Source organism: Microtus oregoni, unplaced genomic scaffold (genome assembly GCF_018167655.1).
Source record: "Microtus oregoni isolate MIOR12 unplaced genomic scaffold, Mior012 000015F_ref0000493, whole genome shotgun sequence".
NCBI classification, from domain to species: Eukaryota; Metazoa; Chordata; class Mammalia; order Rodentia; family Cricetidae; genus Microtus; species Microtus oregoni.
Window position 1 is genome coordinate 32031309 of NW_024543074.1, and position 22850 is coordinate 32054158.

The window sequence follows — 22850 nt, forward strand, 5'->3', positions numbered from 1 at the left end:
ATTTGGCTTACACTTCCACATCACTGTTCATCATCACTGATGGAAGTCAGGACAAGAACACAAACAGGGCAGAACCTGGAGGCAGAAGTTGTGTGGAAGTCATGGAGGAGTGCTGCTTACTAGTTTATTCCACATGACTTGCTCAGACTGTTTTCTTATAGAACCCAAGCCCACCCACTCAACAGTGATGCCACTCACAATAGACTGGGCCCTCCCTCCCTCATTGATCACTAATTAAGAAAATTCCCTACACGCCTGCCTACAGCCCAATCTTGTGGATGCATTTTTCTCAACTTTCTCAAATCAAGGAAGAGGCTCTGTCCTCTCCAGTGACTATAGCTTGTGTCGAGTTGATATAAAACTAGTCAACAAACTAGGTAATATTGTACAAAGTCTGGGAACAGTGTGATCGGGGGGGGGGGGTGGGGAGGAGGGGTTGGGGAGGCTTTGACTTATGGTTCTCACCTCTAGGAGATGCCAGGAAGACACAGAGTTGATGACAAATCTAGGCCTTCACAGATCAAGGCACATTCTTCACGTATGCACACTTCATGCGCATCTACTCATTAAATCCTTTCAAGCATCTGATGAACAAGACTCTACATTTTCTTCATTATTTTTGAATGTATCACTGATGAATGAACTAGAACTTCAGGTGACCTGTCTTAAATCACACCATTAATAAGAAAAAAAGCTGAGATCTTAATCCAGATGGCCAGTGTGAGTTCCCAGCCCCCCACCACCCACACATAGGTCTACCCAAATGTTTTGTGACAGTCCTTAGCACTAGGTGTTATTTTTTTTCCTGCCAGACTCACTTGCTTAGATTTGAATGGCAATGGCAATCACTTATTGCATTAGCATGTCTAGTTATTGTCTTAATTTATATGTGTTGGTTAATTTAGTTACCTCAAACTGTCACTAAGTTATCTTAACTCATCTTACAGATGAGGAAACAGCTGGCCTGAAGTCCCATGGCTCCTCAGTGCAGCTGGTAGGGCATTGTCACGGTGTTTCTGCTGGGTGAGCGGGATGGAATGTTGTGCAGGACTGGGTGACTATCAGTATGGACCACTGCCATTAGTCCATAGCCCAAACTGGTCTCTCTTAGGGGTTTAAGTCTAGAAATACTATAGTTCCTAAATTGTTCCTCTTATTTCTGCTCTGTTCTGTCCACATCACGATGGTCTCTCCTGCATTTCTGAGAGCAGGTAGGGTGCCTCAAACATAAGTGGACCAGTAAAGGCCTCCTTAATTGAAACCCAAGACTCTCATATGACCCATTTGTCCAAGGAACTAGAACCGATAGCTATCAAGATAGATGCCCCACAGAAGAATGACTTGTAGACCATACAGTATCAGTCTCTGACAGTTTCTAAGCAATGCTGTGTCCCCAGAACAGTGGTCCCATCCACACATCTCATGACCAAGATGAAAGACTCAAGGCCACACGGTACCAGGGCAGGCAGAAATGAGACACCTTTTAGATGAGAAATGAGCCAGGGTTCAGCATTTTCCTAGTCTCCCTTTTCTAAATCATTTCAGTGTGCATTTGAATGAGTTTGTTCAACCAGGAAGGAATAGAACATTCTCACAGAAGTTGAGAGGTAGAAGGAAGAGTTCCCTGGGATACTGCAGAAGCTCGAATCCAAAGTATCTTCCTGTGCTTCTCCCTGGGGCATTTCAAAATATTCAGTATTCTTGAAGAACGTCTTTCCTGTGGTAATGGGGACAATACTCATCTCTGGTGAATAAGTGTTCTGCGCATTGTACACACAAATGCATTTGCCTTAATCTTCATCACAGCCTTCTGAGGTGGGCACATTCCCATTTGCCAGCAAGAATAACCGAGGCTCAGGAAACATGAGTGCTTCAACCAGAGCTGAGCTGGTGTCAGAGCCAGATGGATAGATTAGAAGCCTGTGTTCTTATCCTCGGTTTGGAGTTAGTTGGCACCCCAGGCTTAGCTTCCCTGGAACTATGGTAAATGACAAGAGCCATTCTGACTTTGATAACTATATCACCTCTCCAAGACCATTTCTTCATCTGCAAAATAGAGAAAAGCAGAAAGATTTTCCTGCAGTCAGAAGTGCTGTCTTCGCACCATGGCACATGATCTGAATTGCACAAGGTGGCGACAGTTTCTCAGGATGCCTTCACTAAGCCCCATGAATTTGGATGTACTTGGAGGAAACACAGGAGTTTTGCAGAAACAGAGGGAAACAGGACTTAGTCTCCCTGGGACTGGGGAACTGCCCATCAGTGGGTAATCACAAGAGGGACCTCTTCAATCCACTCAGTTCTTAGTAGAGTTCTGAGGTCTGCCCTAACCTCCTTGACCTTGTAAGATATTTGGAGCAGTTAAAGAAAGAGCTGTTTTCCCTGCAGAGAGCTCCTGCATCCTCCACCTCATCTGCTGGTCTTCTTCAGGACTACTCTTGGCCAGAGTCCTGCTTAAGACAATGAGACAGCTCTGTGATTCTGATTGCAGTCGAAGACGGGGATTTGGTTTTGCTGGGCTACCTTCCAAGGGGATTGCAGCCAACATATAACAGAAGAGAAGAATAAATGGTGCGCTGGGGTCCCCTGGAGTAGAAATAAGCTTTAATGACATTTCCTCCCCCACGGGGCAGACTGAAGGCTGTGTAGGGGAGTTGGAAAGAGTGCTGGTCTTGGAAGGCAAAGGCCAGCAGTCTGATCTCCGTGACTTTGGCCTGAAACACACCCCCCCCCCCCATACAAACACATACCAGTTTCCTCATCCATCAATACAGAGCCTAGAAAAGGTGACCTCAGACGCACCTTGGTTATAGTTCAGCTCCCTCTGAGTCCTCTGATTCTGCCTTAAAGGCAGGAACTAGATAGAGGGTTTAGACCTCAAATTTCTGAAGATTAATATTGCCACCTCCAAACCATCCTCCCACTCTTCCCCTTGTTAAATACTTAGGATATGCAAAAGGCATGACTTTCAAAGTTTTGTTTTTATAGAGCATTTTAAATATTTTTTCTTTTCCTTTCCCTTCACCCCCCAGTGCTAAAGGTTGAACATAGGGTCCTGTGTATGTTAGGGTGATCTATAACTCCAATCACACAGTTTTACCAAGTTGTCGGTGTTGACCTTGAACTTGGTCTATAGCCAAAGCTGTCCTTGAACTTGTAGTCCTCCTGCCCCAATCTGCTGAATAATTGAGTTTGTTACCACACTTAGCCAGACTGTGTAATACATTAACAATTCCCCCTCTCAGCCTACAAAATTCATCCCTAAGAATATATAACATTCAAGAGAGACTGGTAAAATCTCCTGTTACCGTGGATGAAGTTGACCTCGAATTTGCCCTTGACCACGTTCTGCTCTTTCTTTGTCTTTTGCCACAGCTTGAGATGCGTATACAAAGCATATTTATGTTTTGGTTTATTTGGGTTTTGTTTCAAAACACTGATGACTAAGGAAGCCTTTATTTGAACTAATAAATATGAGTTACTTTCTGGAAGACCATCCCTTGTTGGTTGGTTATTGAGCTGGATTTTAGCCTCTTGGCTCTTCCCCCATTCTATCTGATGATATCATCCCAGTACTGCCCTGTAGGGTGAAAGGTTTCATCCTGATAAGGTTGAGTCCAAGACTTTCTGTGACCTTGAAACTGCTCCCTGCTTACTGCTCTGGGCTTATATTCTTTCTCTGTCCATGAGTGTGTCCTACAGTCTAGGTTTTTTTTTTATTATTATTATTATTCAGAGTGCTTAAAGCTGTGGATACTTCATTTTCATGTCATTCCCCAAGGCTACATCCAGCCTAGGCAGAGGGAAGACCTGGGTGGAGGTTTTTCACAGTAGCAGTGCTTCCTTGTGGGTGCTGGAGTACAGGGTACCATATTCTTATGTGAACAAGGACCACATGAAATAAGGCAGGGCACTTCCAGTAGTTACCTGTTAGAAATAATCCACAAGCGAACAGAACAGCCCTCCTTCAGTTCACCTTGTTAGAACCAGATTGGAAGCCCCCTGGGTTGCTCATCAGAAAGTGACTGCCCTAGGAAGCATAGTCTCCTGGTTTGCAGCGTCTCCCTTATAGAGCTAGGCTGAGACTCATGGGATATGGAAGGAACTCCAGAGATCCACCAGGAGAAAGAGCCCTAAGGTTGGGTGCCAAAGCCTAGGTTCTTATCTCTTTCTAACTGGACCTCCTTCTGGTCCAAAGTCAGCGTGGAGATCATGGAGAAAGAGAGGTGCTCAGGAGCTCTGTGCATGGAAAAGGGAGAGAAGTGGGCTTAAGACAAGCTGTGACCACTCAAGAGGGGGGGATTATTAGTGTGGGGCATCCTTGGAGCCCCTGGTACACATCACTGTACCTGTGAGATGGGAGTCAGTATCTGTCATCTACATGAGGAAAAGTGTCTTGCTTTCTGGACCACCTTCTGTTTATAAAACGCCTTGTATTGAGCTTTTTTTTTTAATTTTTTCTTCTTAAAGAGGAAGGGAAAAGACTGAGCTTAACCCTTCTTCCCGACTCTCACATATTCTATAAATATGGTGAAAAGTAAGCGGAGCACATGCACGCGTTTAAAAATTCAAACAGTAAGTTAGGAAAAAATCAAAGTTAAGCATCTCCTTTTCATCCCAAGCCCTCTCCCAAAGGAATGAGTGCTGTAAGCAAGTTTATTACCAGAAAAAAATATGTTGCTTGCATAAAACATCTTACTTGCAATGGGTCTGCTGATATTGTCATTGTATAACTTCTAATTATTTTTTATATAAAAGGGACTAGACGGAGACATTATTTTGTGTTTCACTGTGGCCGCCTCTTCCACCTCTTCTTCTTCTTCCCCTTCTTCCTCTTCCTTCTCCTTCTCTTCTGCTTTTTCCCACGCCTTGGAAATCTCTGTCATTAGCACATACCACTCTGCATCGGTCTTTTGTGTAGTTGTTACTGGCGAAAGTTTTGCAGTCAGCCCTCTACTATTTACTATGGCTGATAGCTTTTGGAAAAATTGGAAAGCAAGGAAGTAGTAAAAATTCCCAGCAGTAAGATGACAAGCCAAGAGGGATTGTTCCATGGAGTAACTTCCTTGTCATTGTGGAAGTCTTAGGTTTTGTGAAATTGTTTTGGTTACAAGATACATTATAAGGCCAAGCCTGGTGGTGCACAATTTTAATACCAGCACATGGGAGCAAGAGGCAGACACATCTCTGAGTTTGAGGCCAGCCTGGTGTACAAAGCAAGTCCCAGGACAGCCAGGGCTATGTAGAGAAACCCTGTCTTTAAAATAAAATAATAATAAATAAAAGTCAGGTGGTGGTGGCGCACACCTTTAATCCCAGCACTCCAGAGGCAGAGGCAGGCAGATAATCTGTGAGTTCGAGGCCAGACTGGTCTACAAGAGCTAGTTCCAAGGCAGGTTCCAAAGCTACAGAGAAACTCTGTCTCGAAAAACCAAAATAAACAAATAAATAAATAAAAACTCATCAAACCAACCAAACCAAAAATACCAAAAAAAAAATAAACACACAAAAAATGTTTATCCTATTCTTTTTTGCATTTCTATAACTAAGAGTTACAGTTAGTAATAGTTTTGTATATCCATTGGCCTTTAAAATGTTTCTGCTTGCTTTCTCATGTAGGGTCAACAGCAAGTGGGAGGAATTGTCTGTTTCTAGTTGATGTCCACTTTTGTAGTTGGTGTGTCACTGATGTGATTCAACCATGCATAAGCCAGGGCCAGCCCTCCATCCCGTGCAGTAACATCTCCTGCTGGGGTTTTCTGTGCACTCCCTCTGTGGTCTGGGGCATAGTTTTGCATGGAGGCCTCTTGGCTTTGTGTGTGTCTGTGACTCTGGCCTTCGGTGTCCTTCGGGCTGTCTCTCTGCTGCTCAGAGCTCCGCTCCGTGTGAGCTCTAAGCGCATGCTCTGCATTGCAAGCAGGCTCCAAAGCTGGAGCGCTCTCCCTCTGTCCCTGCGGCTGCTCTCTATGTTTGTTTGCCAGCTTGGCCAAGGCAGCTCCAGGACCCTTTAGCCCTACTGCTGCCCATAAGGATAATTCTGCAAATGTTTAAAACTGTGCAGTCTGCTTTACCAGTCTTTCCTCAGGGAATTTTAGGATTCCAAGGCTGGTTGAAGATTAGGAACACATGCAGCCAGGGTTTCAGAAATCCTATGGCTTGCCTTTTGTTGGCAGATTATTTCCCAGCAGGTGCTTATGGGTAATCTGAAAACCGGACATTCTCTGCTGTCTTAGTTCTTGAAAAAAAATGACAACATAATAAATTATTGAATAAGAATAGTTTAGCCAAGCAAACTAATTATTCTATCAACCATTAAAAAGTATCTATTCATCCAATACTTGCCTCTCTGTCCCTTTTATCTATTATCTATCTATCTATCTATCTATCATCTATCTATCTATCTATCTACATAGTACCTATAATCCTATTACATCTATAAGCAAATAAAATAAGAAATCATTTAGAGATTGTCAGGTCCAGAAGAAACCCCAGACAAATGGCTATCTGTGGCACCTATTAGTTTACCCAAAGCTCATGCTGGCTTTCAGGCTTACTCAGCATCACAAGTACATGTTACAGGTTCATGCTGGCCTCCTGGCTCTTCTCAGCACTTCTCATCTAACCCTAAACTTCTCTAGCTGATGGGAAGACCTCCCCCAGCTTCTCATTTCCATATAACACTACTAGTTTGACTATACATTATTTTTATCTTCCTCTCTTGGTCCTCTCTCCCCTGGTCATCTCTTCCTCTCTCACCCCCTCCCTCCTCTTGGCTCTCATGGCCCAGTCTAGGCCATGTTCGCTGTACTATTTTCTCTCTCTGCTCCATAGTCTTCCAGACACCTCTGGCTATATTCTCCCTCATATCTGCAATAAAAACCTAACCATACCTTGGAGCAGTTATGCCCTCAAACAGACAAACAAAAATATACATGAAGAGAATAACTGGAAAGAAGAACCATTTTTTTTGGGGGGGGGGGGATTTTTCGAGACAGGTTTTCTCCGTAGCTTTTTGGTTCCAGTCCTGGAACTAGCTCTTGTAGACCAGGCTGGCCTCGAACTCACAGAGATCCGCCTGCCTCTGCCTCCCGAGTGCTGGGATTAAAGGCGTGCGCCACCACCGCCCGGCAAGAAGAACCATTTTAGCTGGACATAGTATATAATCTTCTATTCTACACTGGCAGGGGGTGGGGGCAGGGTGGTCGAAGCAGGAAGATCATGAATTCAAGTCATCCTGGGATGCATAGCAAGGTCCTATCTCAACCAAATGAACTGGTAAATAAACCAAACAGAATTCTTTAATGGTCAGACACATATCCAGTTTCTCAGTGTAAGACACAGAACACAGGATCAATTGGTATAGCCTTTCTCAACTACTTTCATGCTCTTACTGCAAAAGTAACTGTTACCTTGAAACATATATTTAAATTTTTGCTGAATGTCGTTATATTTGTATAACCTTATGCGTGCCCATGTCCTCGAACAATATCAGACATGATATTGCATATTTCAAAACTTCCTTCCCTGTCATGCCACCCTGCTTTTTCTTAGTTCTCTCTCTCTCTCTCTCTCTCTCTCTGTATGTGCTCAGCATTGTAGCAGCGGCCATCCATGCTGACATTTAGTATCAGTGAGATTCCACTTGTTTCATTTCATACTGTTGCAGAATTCTATTCCAGGACTACACCCCTGGGTAGAATGGAGGAGCCCCTGCTTGTCTCAAGGACAAACAAGGTTGCATTGAACTTACTTACGCATCCCTCTTTGTGAGCTCACGACGGCTGCAAAAAGTCTCTGGTTCTGTGGTAGCCACTGAAACTGGTCTTTTCAAGACAGCTTTACTGATTTTCCTTCTGGAAAGTCTCAAGGCAGAAGTCTTGGATTTCGTATAGGGTTTGATATGTTTGCCTGTCTACGGGGTGTGAAATGCTATTTCATTATAGTTTTAATTTGAATTTCACTGATTACTTGTGGGACTGAACACTGCTTCATGTGTATCAGTCCATCGGGTTTTCTCCTCTGGTAGCTGCCTATTCGCTTTTTGTTTGGTTTTTCTTATTTGGACTGTTTTCTCTTTTATTGCTTTCAAGATATTTATATTATCTTGGTTTCAATACCTGTGCATTTGCTAGCCTTGGGTATATAGTTTTATGATTACTTTTGATGTATCATGATTAAAGTTTTTCTGTAGTTTCTTCTCTAGTTTAGACCCCTATATACATTATGCTATATTCTCGCCTGACAATTTTTAGGGCTGACATTGTATCTTTAGTTTCTTGGTCCCCTTTAAATTGATTGCTCTGTGTATCTTTATATGTATATTTATATGTGCTTTTATCTGTAGGATATTTTCCCAAATGCTCTATCTCTATTTAACAAAAATCCTGCATGTTTTTGATTAATTTTACTATTTCCTCTTCCTCTCATTATTTCCAATGAATTTTGAAGTGGCAAAGGGAACCAAAACATCTTTATTCCAAAATATTAGCAAATTTTTAAAAAGGTCCAACACCAGTGTTCTGAAGGCCGTGCATTGTGTATATTAATGCTTTTAACCCCCCAAACCCAGGGTTCTATTGTTGTGTCCCTTTGACTTTGTGGGTTTGAAATAAAGTGTCAGTTGAGTTCTAGGTGAATGTGTACCTCTGCCAGTATGTTATCCCAGGAACAAAGGGGTGAGTCCTGAGTCATTTCTGAAAACAAAAATTATGTGTATGTGTTCATATGTTCACATGAGTATAGATACCTGCGGAGGCCAAAGGAGGATGTTGGATTCCCTAGAGCTGGAGGTGCAGGTACTTCTGAGTGTCGGGAGCCAAACCCTGCTCCTCTGTAAATGCCCTTAAAGTACTGAGCCTTTTTTTAAGCTTCACCAACATTATTAGGAGGGTGACTTCACTTCCTATAGATTTCATGTTGTATTGAACATTTTTCTTAACTTTAAATGGCATTTCATCAGGCTATATTTAGATATTGATCCCTTCTACTAGGTAGTTGAAGACTTGATTCTCTGGATATAAAGACTGAAGTCTTTCATCTGCTCAGGAAAAACAACAAACAATTAACTTTTAATTATTGCTTCTGAACTGTCCCTTCTGTCCCTCCTCAGGGAGTCTTACTTGACATGGATTTCGGATCCTGGAGTGTCTGGCATGTCCTACCAGTGTCTGCCCCTTTGTCCTTCTCACTTAGTGTGCAGCGTGCATCTCTCCTAGGATACCACATCACCAGTTTCCCTCTCGATCCAGTCTGTCGTCCAGGAATGCAACAGGCAACCAGTCTTGATTGGTTTGTTTCCGTCTCACGGCTGCTGATGCAGTTTCGCAAATGCAAAATTCGGTTGAGTTTTCTAGAAGTCGCCATTTGGGTACTATCCCATATTCCCCCCCTGTTTCTTGCAGCAACTCTCCTTTATAGGATGACATCTGTCTTGCCTTTTCTTGACGGAGCCAGCAGGACAGCCCGAGTCCAGGAAATTCAGTCTAGGACCTCTCTGCTTTAAAAGCCCCATGCCTGGTAACAGTTTCCCTTTTGTCCTATCTCTGACTCATGGCTCCTGGAAAGATTTGAGAAGGTCATGGAGTTCTGAAGTCAAAGCAGGAAGACAGCCTGGGTAGAGACTGAGATGGAACTAAACATTAGTGCATTGTAGGCAGTTGTCAATAGCTCAGATGAGGGCTCAGGGTAGTCATTTGACCTGGGGTAAAGATGTCATTTCAAGGCTCTTCTGCCATGTTGCATTCAGCAGGTAGTAGCATACACGCTCTGAAGCCTGGTGCCCCCTTACTCCTGGCTAAGACTGTATGTTTTCCTGTCCTGTGACATGGGGACTCTATCTCTTCTTTGCCAATGTACTTCACAAAGATCTTGCCTACTTCCACCTCTAGCCCCGACAGACATGATTGCTTCTCTGTGATTCCAGTTTGCTTGGAGAAGGCCTGCACTCCCTTGTCCTCTGGCTCTTGTAGCTGTCAGATAGGCAGAGACTGATGTCTGTTTCTACTGGACGGAGGAGAGGATTGGTTGTCTGAGTGACATCCTGTGAAATTGGTGGTGCCCTCTCATATCTTTCATATCATCAGTCCATCAGCTCCGTGCATCATCATGGCACAGAAGAGACGCTGACTCCTCTCTTCTGATTGTCCACCTGCACGGGGCTTCTCTTCTTATCAGCCCTTCTTCCCTTGTTGGTCCAGAGGCTTTTATGTCATTCTGGACTAGTCTCATGGTCCAGCTGAAGACTGACTGTCACTCATTCCCACATAATAATCACAAGATACAGTCTTTGAGACATAGTGTATTATCTGGTGTTTGGCTGCTCTTCTTGTTGCTCTGGCCAGATAGATGACAGAGACAACTTCAAAGGAGAAGTGGATCCGTTTAGAGGATTCCGTCCAGAGTGATTGAGGCATCACAGTGGGCCAGGAAGGAAAGGGCAATGCAGCTCAGCTTGCCACATTTTGCCTCCTTTGACCACATTCAGTCCTAGTCCTTCCAGATGTTCAGCCTATGGTATGGAACCACCCACATTCAGGGTGAGTCTTTCCCATAAGTTAATTATCTCTGGACACATCCTCATTGTCACACCCAGAGGTGTCTCGCCAATCTTTAGGGTGATTCTAAGTAGAGTCTAGTTGACAGTGGGGATTGATCATCACACTCAAGAACTTGTGGGAAATAGAGCTACCGGGGCTTACCTCCTGCTTAGGAGATTGTAAGACTGGAGCCCAGTGATCTTTTGCACTGTCCTGGGGAGTTGGGTGCTTGCTCAAGTTTGAGGACCATCAAGCAAACCAAGGTTGAAGCAGTCACTGTGCTTTCCATCTCAACTTCATAGGCTAATTTCCAAAAATCTGTCCTTAGAGATGCCTTTCAATATCACAGAAGAGCTGGGATGGTGATGCACACCTTTATTTCTAGCAGTAGGTAGGCTGATGTGGGAGTCTAGGAACTTTGAGCCCAAACTGGGCTCCATCATGAGACTCTGTTATAAGACAAAGAGGGAGTCTTTCTGCAAACTGAATTGACCCCAGAATTTTTTCATCTGTACAATGCTCCTGCCCCTGCCTCACTAGCTATCGGTGCCATTTACTTTTTTCTCTCACTCAGGATCAATTCCCATGAACTTGTGTGTTACCACCTAGAATTTTCATCCTTACATTTTCACTGTTTGTCTTGGAGAAAAGTCACAGCTGTACTTCAGAAAAGCCACTGGGGCAAGGGCTGTAGAATGATTTTGGACTTGAAAAGCTTCAGACCTGGGTGGGATTGAAGATCCGCTGCTGACTAGTTCCAGGAACTTAGGTTCTTACGAGGCGCTGACAAAGCCAGACATCCATAGTAGAATGCACATCGTATTTACCGTCAAAGGACTAGTGCAAGCTTAGGAACCTCCAAGCTTTTGCCCAGTGGCCTCAGTTTTTGCACCAATAAAATTGGGGGGTAGTGTTAAAAATAATAAACATAATAAATGACCTGCAGGCAGTATTGATTAAAATGATTTTTCTGCAAAAAGGAATCCGAGTAAACTCTAAGATACTCTAAAAGGTTACCTCTTTTTGTCTCAGAAGCCATGCTTGCAGAGTCTCTGTCCCCCTGCCTGGCCTGCAGCAAGCGATCCAGAAGCTTCAGTTCCCTTTCAGGCAAGCAGAGCCCTGGAGCACTAGAGCAATACTTAGTCCCGAAGGACCTTGTTCATCTGACAGATAAGAATGATTTGTAAACAGCAAGGCTTTGTTTTATGGGCCATCTTCCTTAGTATTGATTTGTTTATCAAAATTTTTATTTATAAGGAGCACAAAAATAAACCAGCACAAATTTCTGCAGGATGCACCACAGCTTCTGAATTAATGAGGTCCACATTTATGACTGCTCTGGGTTGTTACTTCCTTTACCACAATGGTGCTTGTTGCAAAAGAGGGGTCCTCATGCTCCTTTGGTTGGTAGCATACACCATTCATGCACCCCTCTTCCTCTTGAGAAAGACGATGTCTCCAGCTGCTAGCAACTGTCACATAGCTTGAGATTTTGGCAGAAGCCTTTCATCGGGGGCTGACAATGCCATGGAACTCTGAAATGTTTCCACAGTTTCCACCAAGTACTTCCCTTGTAGAAAGCTGAAGAACGAATGATGTAATGTGTTTCAGGGTCAGGGAAATCAGTGGCAGGATTCTCATGGTTTTGTTAGCCCTGACCCAGGGCCCTTGAGAAAATTTGCCAACTCTTGAATCCTGTCTCATGTCTGCTGAATCCATCTGTTTAAAGTGTTTCTAGTATTCTCATGCATACTCAGATTTGGGAACTGGGATAAGGAAGAAACTGAGGACAGATTTCACCTCCCAGGGGAAGAGTAGTGGAGCCCTCAATATAAATAGCATTTAAATGGTCACCCTCGCAAGGGGTCATCGACTTTTCCTGTTCACATAAATCTCTCATCTTGGGTTGTTGAGGCAGCAGTTCTCAACACTGGTCATTCTTTAGAAACCCAAAGGGCTTTGTTTAAAATAGTCCCGCTTCATTGACTGTGTCAGAAAGGCTGAAGTTTGTCTGTGCATCTGAGCAACTTAAACTTCCACGTGATTCCCAAGTTACCCTGTGTCGAAGGCTCTGGAACATGGCTTGCTAAGAAATATGAAGTTTGTCTTATTGACATAGGGTATTTTTTTCTAGGTATTTATTTTTGTGTTTGTATTAGAGAATTGTGTGTTCACTATAGAATAAACAACTTCCAAAATAATGACTAGTTGAAAAGAGAAATAATTAGCTCTCAGCTGACAAGATACGCGTGTGTTTTCTTTCAATCATTTCCTGCTTTTTAATGCACTTGCTTGAAGTTTTATTATGCTGCTGTCATATTTAATATCTCATTTTCAGAAACCTTTTAACTTTATATAGTACACGTTCAATGTGTAATCCACACTGTGGCGGTATGAATGCATAGCGACTTGCTTCCGTCCTTGTGTGTGTGCATTGAGGATGGTACCCGGAAGGCTTCGTGCTGTACAGTGTTTACAATGCTCAGGTTTCAAGCACATCATAGATTCTCATTTGAATGTCAGAAGGAGAATATTTACTCCTTTCTCTCTAAATTTCTTCTCCCACAGTCCTCAACCTGCCCTTGTCTTTTCCTTACCTCAATGCATATGTCTGTATTTTGCCTGTTAGGGGATACAGTTTTATTACAGGGAGTCAAGAAAGGAAAACATAAAGATCTTGCCAGTGTTTTATGGCCACCATTCCGCCTGCCAGCTCAGCTGTTGCTGGGTTGCTCTTAAGTTGCTAGTCTGTGGTCCCACAGGTTGTGCATGATTCATAGACACACACACACACACACACACACACACACACACAGAGAGAGAGAGAGAGAGAGAGAGAGAGAGAGAGAGAGAAGCTGCCATCAGGCCCATTCCTCCATGCTCTGGAAGGGATAAGACAAAGATACAAGGCAACAAAGACAAACAACCTAGTAGTTATAGAAAAGAATTTGGGAAATACAGAAATGTTAGAAGGAGGCATTGGGTAAACCCATGCTCCAATTTCTCCAAGGGAGCTGAGAGTATCTGTGCATCTTCTGTTTTTACAGTGTTTTTTTGTTGTTGTTGTTGAAGATTTTAATTTTGTTTATTTATCTTTATGTGTATGGATGTTTCGCTTGCATGTATGTTTATACACTACATGTGTGCAGTGGCCATAGAGGCCAGGAGAGGGTGTCGGACTCTCTGGATTACAAATGCTTGTTAATTGTGTGGGTGCAGACAAGTGCTCTTAACCACTGAACCATCCTTCCAGCCTCTATCTGTGTGTTTTCGCTCGACGTTGTAATATCTTTTTGCAGTGCACTGACTTTAATTTTTACAGCCCTATTATTGTGTTTAATGTATTGTTTCCTCGAAACCTGTGAAGTTTAATAAAGGATGGTGGGGCAAGTACAGAGGTCCTCCATTGGTTCATGGTCTGACTTGATGGACTTTGTGATAGTGCACAGTCAGTAGCCATACTTTTTACATTTGGAATTTTCATCTCTTGTTGGGCTTCCAAGATGCAGTATGGTATTCTCTAGTGATGCTGGGTAGTGTCCATGAGCAATAGCAGCCTGGCAGCTGTGGTCACAGCAGAAACAGCTGATACTCTGTTGTGCTGTGTTGCCAAGCTACAGTGTTTTGCATTTTCAACTTTAGATGCTTCAACTTGCCATGGGTTGATTCAGGGTGCAACCCCACTGTAAGTTGAGGACCATCTATAAAGTAACATTCTAGTGTACTTTGTGGTCACTCAGAAATGTCACAATCAAATCACGTGTCTCCCTTTCTTCTTCTACTTTCAATGTGGCATTAGTCTTTGTCATAGCAATATATAGACACATAAGATGTGTATGTATAATGTATGTGCACATATGTCTATATATACAGCAATATATTCTTAGTAATATATATATGTGTGTATATATTATATTTATTATAATATATATTTGACCTTATGGCTTAGCTGCTGGGCAAGATGGAGCTGTGATTGTTTTCTGTGTTGCTGTCATGGCTGTGTCAGGTAATTCTGCCCATCTTCTTGCAGGGCATTATGGGAAGGATGCTTACCGAAGTGGAGGACCAGATCTCCATAACTTCATCTCATCTGGATTTGTCACATTAGGAAGAGGACACACGAAGGGTACAGTGGAAACAATTTTTTACTAAAATACAGAGGTTGCCTAGGGAACCCCAGTCTGAAGTGTGAAGATGGTGTGGAGTACCGAGGCTTACTAGAATCAGGAATATGTGGGGTTATTCCATGGCAGCATGTCCTGGGCACAGAGATGACCAGGCAGTCATATTTATGACTTTAGATGGTAACAGACCTCCAAGAGACACCCATCCCACTCTGTACATGATGGGGACACAAGTGCTGGTGGCTCCCCATGAGAGGGGACCACAGGCATCATGGTGGGAAATGCTACCAATGGATGTAGTACTTGTAAAATGTGTGTTTGTCTCTGGGCTGTTATTCCCTTATCCCCCTTTCCCTTGCAAAACCCCTATCTTATACCCAATGTCAATGTTCTGTACTGTGAGTTTCTAAGCCAGCGTGTATGTGGACAGTTCAGGCATCCTCGGTGTGTCTCTGTAAACCTCTGTGATGCGGGCACAAAGGTAGAGGGTGTTCAGACCTTCAAGCTGCAAGATGAAAGCTAAGGTAGCATTTCTGCCAAGCTGCTTTACAACCTAGCTGGCAGCTTGCAGAGCATCTGCGCAGGGGTATGAAATCCTCCCCGATTCTGTCTTTTGTTTAAATAGTCCTACTAGTGTTGTGAGCCTTCTGTCTCTGGATCCCTGACTCCTTAGATTACCTTCCCAACACCTGTGTGCTGTTACAGACTAAATGTGAACCCTGTGGTTGAGATGTTCCATTTCTGTCTTGCTCTGAAATCTGTGTCTGTTTCAAGTGTGAGTGAACAAGGTATTTGCATTATTTTTTTCCGTTCAATGCTCCTACTTTTGAAATTCCCTGTCATGTGTGTTTATCCTATAGAGAAAAAGATAACTGTATCTGTGTATGTATTTTCTGTTGTCTCTTTGTGTCTAAATAAAGTTTATTGAGGATACAGGTGGCATTTGTGGCTATTAAGAGTTGCAGAATCAAAATGAAGGCTGCTGTTACAGATGGGGGAATGGGCTTCACAGTTCAACACATAAAAGAACAATCATAGAGACACTTGTATCAACGCAAACCTGGAGTTACCAACCCCTACATATCCACTTAGTGGTCAATACCTATTTCCGTGAATCAGAAGGCTTTCAACTCAACACTTTAAAGTAAAATAAACATTTATTATGAAGCATGGTTTCTGTGAGTTGGGGATTTCCGAGGTCCTGAATTAGAAGAGTCTCTTGTGAGTTTTCAGCTACCAAGTTAGGCAGGACTCGGTCATGTAAAGTACTGACTGGCACTGGCAAATAAAATTCCAAGACATCATACTTACATGGTGCTATATTGGCAGGAGGCCTCCATCCCTCCCATCACACTGTCTCTGTGGTCTGCTTGAGTGATGTGTTGACTGGATATCCCGACAGTGGTTGATTCACAGGAGAAAAAAAGACATAAGCCCCAGTGTCTTTTATGACCAAATGTATTGGTTAAACACACCACCATTTTCATAAGGTCTTAGAGTGTATAAATGTCAGTTCTCTTCAGGATAGGAGATGACTATCCAGAAACAAGAATTATCAGGAGGGTCAGGAAATTTGGAGACCATTGTAAAGGCTGGCTTTCTATTACACAAACCTCAAGGAGTGGAGCTATGACTATGATTTTTATACAGAATCCAATAACTTACCAAGACTTCTCAACTGTGTGGTTTTTCCACCCTTACCACAACCCTTTGAAAGTGGTTCAAGCCATAATAGCAAGTAGTGAACTCTGTTGAATAGGAGGCAAATAGGAGGCAAAATACAATGCACCCTTAGGTTCTTCTCTTTGCACTGGGGAAGCAAATCCAGTCTTCACAGTAAATAGGAGAAGCGCAACAGAGACGAGTCTGGAGAGTACTGTAGGAGGAAGTTACTCCTGCCAGGGATGGGTGCTGAGGTAAGGTGAACAGAGACCTGTCCCCCAGGCAGGTGAAAATAGGTCAGAAGAGCTACAAGGCTGCAGAAGGTACTGGGGTGGCTCCCGGTTCTCTGGGAGATGGAAACTTAGGGAGAATGTCAGAGGTTTTGCCCCATAAAGATACTTCTAGATCTCACTGGGAGTTCCTGAGTAGATCTTTTTCTCTCAATAACACTTGCTGGAGAAGGGGCTGGTTATGATCAATACTGATGCCCAGCAAGACACATCATGGGGTCTATGGCAGGAAACAAAAGAAGGAAGCAAGTGCTAAGAACTCCGATGGGGTTTTCAGCTGTGGAACCCATAGCCCTGATGCTCAGCCAGTAATCTTAGAAAGAAAGAAAGTGACAGTGTGCCTTTTTGGCAGTTTAAGTCCCAGATCTGAGCAAGAGCCGTGGTAGGGCTATGGAAATTCTAGAGATTGTACAAGTAATACCTGATTTATCTCTGACTCCCTGAGAAGGGAATAAAGCCAGGATATGGCTTTAAAATTCATGAAATGCATAGATTTTAGCCAGGGATGATTCTGGACAAATGACGTAACAAGAAGAGTAAAGGAGACTAGATGGTCAATGAGATGGGAAGGGGATTTTGTGGTACAGGAGGGACATTTGGAAAGGGAATAAAGGCAGCCTAATGGGAAACAGTTCCCCTGAAGCCAGCATTTGCTGTGTCTCTTTTAGGGGAGGGAAGGATACAGAGAGGCATGCTGTTTTCCATCCATATCTATCCATAGCTTTGGATGATGACCAGGGCCACAAAACTACTGTGCTCTTGGGTGACTGGAAGGAGGAGAGAAGTTAAGGCTGCTTCCAGAGATCCCCTTCCACACACAGTCACCGCATCAACTGAGCATACACCACTTAGCACTCCTTCCTGTGTGTGAGCTCTCTGTTGTCTTCTTGCTACCCTTCGCCAGGCCCACCTCCTGGTTTGACCCCACACCACTCTGTGGCCAGGCTGACGTGCTTCCCCTGTGCAGTGGTCTAATGCTAGGGAGGTTCTGTTTTCTGTAAGGATTGAAATCAGATGTTCTTGTCTATAAACAATGGGATGTGCATGCGTGGGCCTCCAGGGTACCCTAGACTGCCATTCACCAATTAGAATTTGAGCAGCAGCCCTCCGATCACCAATCGACTGTGGTAAAAAGATTCCTGAGCCATCTGACGGAAAGAATCCAGCGTAGATACTTTCACAGTCTCAGAAGCCAGGGGAGTGAGTGGGTTGAACTGTGCTAAGGTATTTGAAGGCTGGACTCCAGATAAAGCACAAAGCTCAGAAGGCATCCCAGTCTCCATGGCAACAGTGAGGCAGGATGAACATCAAGAAAGAGAGAAGGCTCAACGAGCTTGCCTGAAAGTGGCCTGTATGAAGCTGATACTACCTAGGAATACTCTATACTGTACCTTTCTATGAAGGAGGGGTGTATGGGCCCATAGGAGCAGAGCAGGGGGATCTCTTGTATTCACAGCCCAAAGCACCATGACTCTAAGGCACTTCTTGCTGTCTTATCTGTACACATGGGGCAACTTCCTTCTATAGTCCAGCCTTACTCACTGTTGAGCAATGACAGAATACCAAGAATCAGTCATTGGTTTGGAGTGTCCAGATCTATTCCAGTCTATTTCACATGGTCCTAGACTACACACAGGGTCATCCCTAAGTCCCGTGGTTAGGAAAGTGCATGCCAACCATCTGTTTTATAATCTTTGAGTCAACCTCACATGATATCTACTTGTTAAAGTTGATGTATTACAATCAAGGATGGACTGGAGCTAATTGAGAATTCTGTGTGCCAGCGAATCCCATCTTTTGACATCCTACATACCTGCTTTTCAAATAAACTCCAAATATTTCAGATGAACAAAACCCACCACAATATCTTTGAAAGTCTCTGTTGGGATCTTCTGTTTTCAAGTTCTTCCATTTTTCTGAACAGTGATCATCCTGCAGAGCTCTCCATGTGGTCCACAGACCACTATTGACAAGAACACTACTACCCTCTAGGAACCTTAAAGGGTACTGTCCCTCACCTCCGTCTGGTACAGAACTCTGTCCCTACCTAGAGTCGTACCAACAACAATTCAACCATGGAAAACAATATGAGGGTTACAACATCCTACATGCATTTCCTGAACCACCCAAAGTCTACCTGTGGGCTAGCACAAACCTGTTTGTTTTCATTGCACCTACATGAGGAAACAAGTTACTTTCCATTGAAGAAGTCAGGCTAAAAGCTGGCCAAAGAAATGGATGTTGTTCCTCTTGGGCTCAAGTCATTCTGAGAAAGGATTGGGTTGAAATGGCACACTGCTTGATATATTCATGTGACATCTAAGCTGAAATCTGTCACTCCTTGCCTTGATCAATGGTGTTGTTGAAACTTAATCTACATTCTGAGTCCTGGGACACACATGTCCCTGGGTAATGCTTACTTGTAGACCCACCATCATTGGCCTATGTAACTAATTATTCCAGGCTTGTAGAATATTCTGCTGGAAAGAAGAGGTAGTGGAAGACAAAGGCTTGGCATCAGGGTGTGCGGCAAAGGTTCCCTGCTTTAGGAAATGCTAATTCATCCCTCTCAATACAGATGTCCTCTTTAAAAGCAGAAAACTTGGGTACCACTCGATTCCCCATGTTCTCTAGTAGTAGGGCATGAGAGAAGGCTATGGCAACTTTGGAGTGATGAGTTCATTCCTTATTCTGCAATATCTACCATTCTAACTGCTTCCTAACAGGCAGAAGGGAGGCTTACACAAAACCTGTTACAACTTTGAATGCAGTGCTGTTCTCAGAGCCTCTTTGGGAGAGAGGAGACCACTAGGTTCTTCTGGAGGTTGGCGTACCCAACCAGTCAGGCTGCTAGCCTTCTGTTTTCTGATTCCTTGCTAGTACTATGCCTATACTTTTATTTTCCATGAGCCTAAGTTTGGAGTAAGTTTGTGACCAGTGTCCTATCTTCCTAGCACTGATCTTAGTGCTGCTGACTGGTCATCTAAGTTGGAAATCTCCCTGCCCATGAGCCACTCTTGGAATTAGCCTCCCCTTTTTCTCTGCCATGTCACAGTAGCCAAGCTATGGACTATATCAAGTAATTAGAGGATGGGCTTTCTATACTGTATTAATCACAACCATGTTATGCTGAAGCTTGGATTCTATGCAAGTTATTAGCATGGAGGAATCAGTAAATTCTCGGCCTTTCTGCCTAGAGTTACAGCCTCAGGCTCAGCCATACTTCCCTCTAAATACTGTTATAAACTTCCCTCATTAGATGATTATAAGTTAAAAAATGACAGAAAGTAAACTGTCACTAGAGGAACACATGCTCAACCCTGTTTCCACTACCCCTGTGTGGCCTGGACCTCAGTGGCATCTATTGGTAAAATAATATCATAATGCCACCCATTTCTCTGGGTTACTATATGAGGACTGATGGCGAAACCCATGCACTAGCACACTAAGGACTCATGGCCAGCATTCCTATCGCTGCCCTCTCAGGGGACTGTAGAATAACCCAAGCATACTCAACAGGGCAGCGCTAGAGCTAGTGAGAAATCCAGGCTCTTATGTCCCAGCACAAACTGACACAGAAACACCATTTTAAGAAGTTTGCAGATCATTTTACATACACATGAAGATTTGAGCAATGCTGATACAATCTCCCTTTTAAAATCCTGGGTAAAATCTCCAGAGTGATCTGAAGGTCACTGCCATGTCTAAGATTTGTCTGTCATACCAAGCACATCAGAAGCCAGCTTCCCTGGCTGGGAAGGAAGACAGTTGAAGAATGGGGAATATTTGAGGTTGGATGAGTGATACAAAGACATTTCTTAGGATTGCAATGCCTTATCCATTGAAAAGTGGCAACTGAGGCATGAGTGTTTGCCTATTTCATTCATGTTAATATGTAAGTTGAATAAGATGAGCAAAACACTATCATCATTTAAGAAGCTGAGCAATATACTCTCTGGAAAGTAAGTAAAAAGTTCTGAACAATAGATCCCCAAAAGAAGAACAGGACGGTTAAAGAGAGAAAAACATGGCCACTGCTGGCGATGTCCCAAGTGGTCACCTGTAGGGTAATGAGCTGAGACAGTCTCTGTAGGTGAGGAAAGAGGGGCTAGCTGAGAGTTGGCTGGAGAATGCATTTCTGGTACAGGAGCATTTACGGAGGTATGGATGTGGAAAGGGCAGGGTGGTGAGAGTTCCAGATGCTGTAGGGGCAGGGCAGCAAAGCAGCCAGAGCACGGGATACATGCGGGGAGGACACAGGAATTGGAGCTAGAGAGGTAAGTTACAGGCAGTGTTCCAAATCATCCCAGGCACAAAGCATAGGTTGCGTTAAAAATTCAACTGGAAGCTACAAAGACTAGAGATGGAGGAGAGATGGGGAAAGATGATGGGCGGGTGCCAAGGCACAGCTGGATGGCACTAGGATGTTCTCGTGTGCTTATGAAGAAATGACTCTAGGTAACAATATTGTGCTCCCTCTTTAATAAACTGAAGAAAGGGAATTTAAACGTTTTTATCATAAAGATAAACACTTAATGGTACCGATGGTATTACCATAATGTGACCATTACGCCTTGTAAAGAGGTGTCAGCATATTTTATATCACCCCATTAATATATCTAGTTTTTGTATTTTTATGTATCAGTGAAGAACTGTATTTAATTTAAAATATTCTGGATAGCACTGCCCACTCCGCCTCTTCCTTTCTACTCTGGAACAAAATTGTGAAACATTCGTTACAAAGACCTCTATAGTCAGCGGCCTTTGACTTTTCCCCCGGGGAGCGATGGGCATAGCAGTGACATGTCACCCCCTTGGCTTTGCTTCTTCCTGGAGAGTGTCTCCTCTCACATGAATCCATCCTACAGTAGCCCAGACAGCAGAACTAGAAGGGGCTGAATGAGCTCACGGATTGGTGGTCCATGGAGACTCAGCTATGGTCTCTATTGAAAATGTTCCCTCATGCTAGGTCTCAGCTTCCTCGTACTAATCAGAGATTTGTGAGGCTCCTTCTTCTTGGATATTCTGCAGTCATGTTGATCAGGTATCTACTGAACATAAAGATGCTACATCAGATGAAGCAGGGAGTTTTACCTTGGAGGTGATCTGAGAGTTAGAACACTCCATGTACTCTCAGAGTGGCCTGTTTTCCAACTCAGCGGAGCAGTGATGAGAAGCCCTTATTCCTGTAAGCACAGTGACAGAGAAAGGTGGTCCCCCAGGGGTTAATAACAGAAGTTTGTACCTCAGCCCGCAAGGTCCTTCTGCCAACTGTTCTTAAACGTGCAGTCTGGCCTCCCAGGGCCCTGAGCTTATGAAGTATTCAGTCCTGAATCAGATAAATGTCGGCGCTTGTGCTCTCCGTTGCTTTCCAGTGAATCATTTGTTCTCTTGGCCTGGGGGAGTAATTCCGGGGGAGCATAATGGTTTTCTGGTTTTTCACTAAGAGCAATTGAACACAGATGCCTGGAATCCATTCCGTGTTAACATTCAGGGCCATGGTGCAAGAGCCAGCTATGCAGACCAGGGTGGAAGGAGGATCTTACAGAGGATCCTGAGTGCTTGCTGATGAAGGCAACGGCCCCACGGTGAGGAAAGAATAGGGAGACAAACTTGTGAGCCTCTGGGTCAGGGATGGCTGGAGCTTCAGACAGTCAGGCTCCAAGGAGAAAGGCCCAAATGCCTAGAACTAAAGGACATGGGGTCTTTGGCAGCCTTGAGCAGGGACAGATGATGGCAGTCAGTCAGAGGAGCAGCTTCTGCTCACTTTGTGAGCTGACTGGCTCTGGGGAGGCTTTAGTCTTTATACTCCTCAGCCCCAATTCTGTTGTCTGAGCATTTTCTCTAGATAGGATGTCTCATTCTCATCTTCAGGAGACCCCATTGAAGAGACCCTTTTGTCTTTAAAAAAGCCGAAGTCTGTAACTATGCAATGTTTCTTTGGCTCCCCGGTGTCCCCATTCCGCTAGCAGCTTGATCACTCAAACAAGGCCTTGGACACTGCTCATGATCCTTGTCACAGTTGTCCCTTTCATGGTCAACTCTAAGCTGTCCCCATTCTGCTCCCTTCTCTTGCCCGTTAAGCACATTTGCCACTTCTTAGGCATCATGACAATCTACATTTCTCTTGCTTCCTGTCCAGATAACTTTCAAAAACCTCTTTTAAAAAATGCACCCTTACACATTCTATGCTGTTCTATGCAACCAGAATGATCTTACTCTACCCTGATTTAATGTGA

The 22850-nt window shown here is 43.7% G+C and overlaps 1 protein-coding gene across 3 annotated transcripts in view; it reads left to right on the forward strand.

Annotated features, from left to right (window-relative positions):
* The window catches only part of Shisa6 (shisa family member 6), a 289285-nt gene that overhangs the window by 117000 nt on the left and 149435 nt on the right, over window positions 1-22850 (forward strand). For 2 of the 3 annotated variants that reach the window (XM_041664053.1, XM_041664052.1), the window contains one exon: window positions 14566-14661. The exons of the other annotated variant lie outside the window; for it this stretch is intronic. In XM_041664053.1, coding sequence (XP_041519987.1) covers window positions 14566-14661 — 96 coding nt within the window. The remainder of the gene's footprint in view (window positions 1-14565; window positions 14662-22850) is intronic. 3 annotated transcript variants of the gene reach the window in all.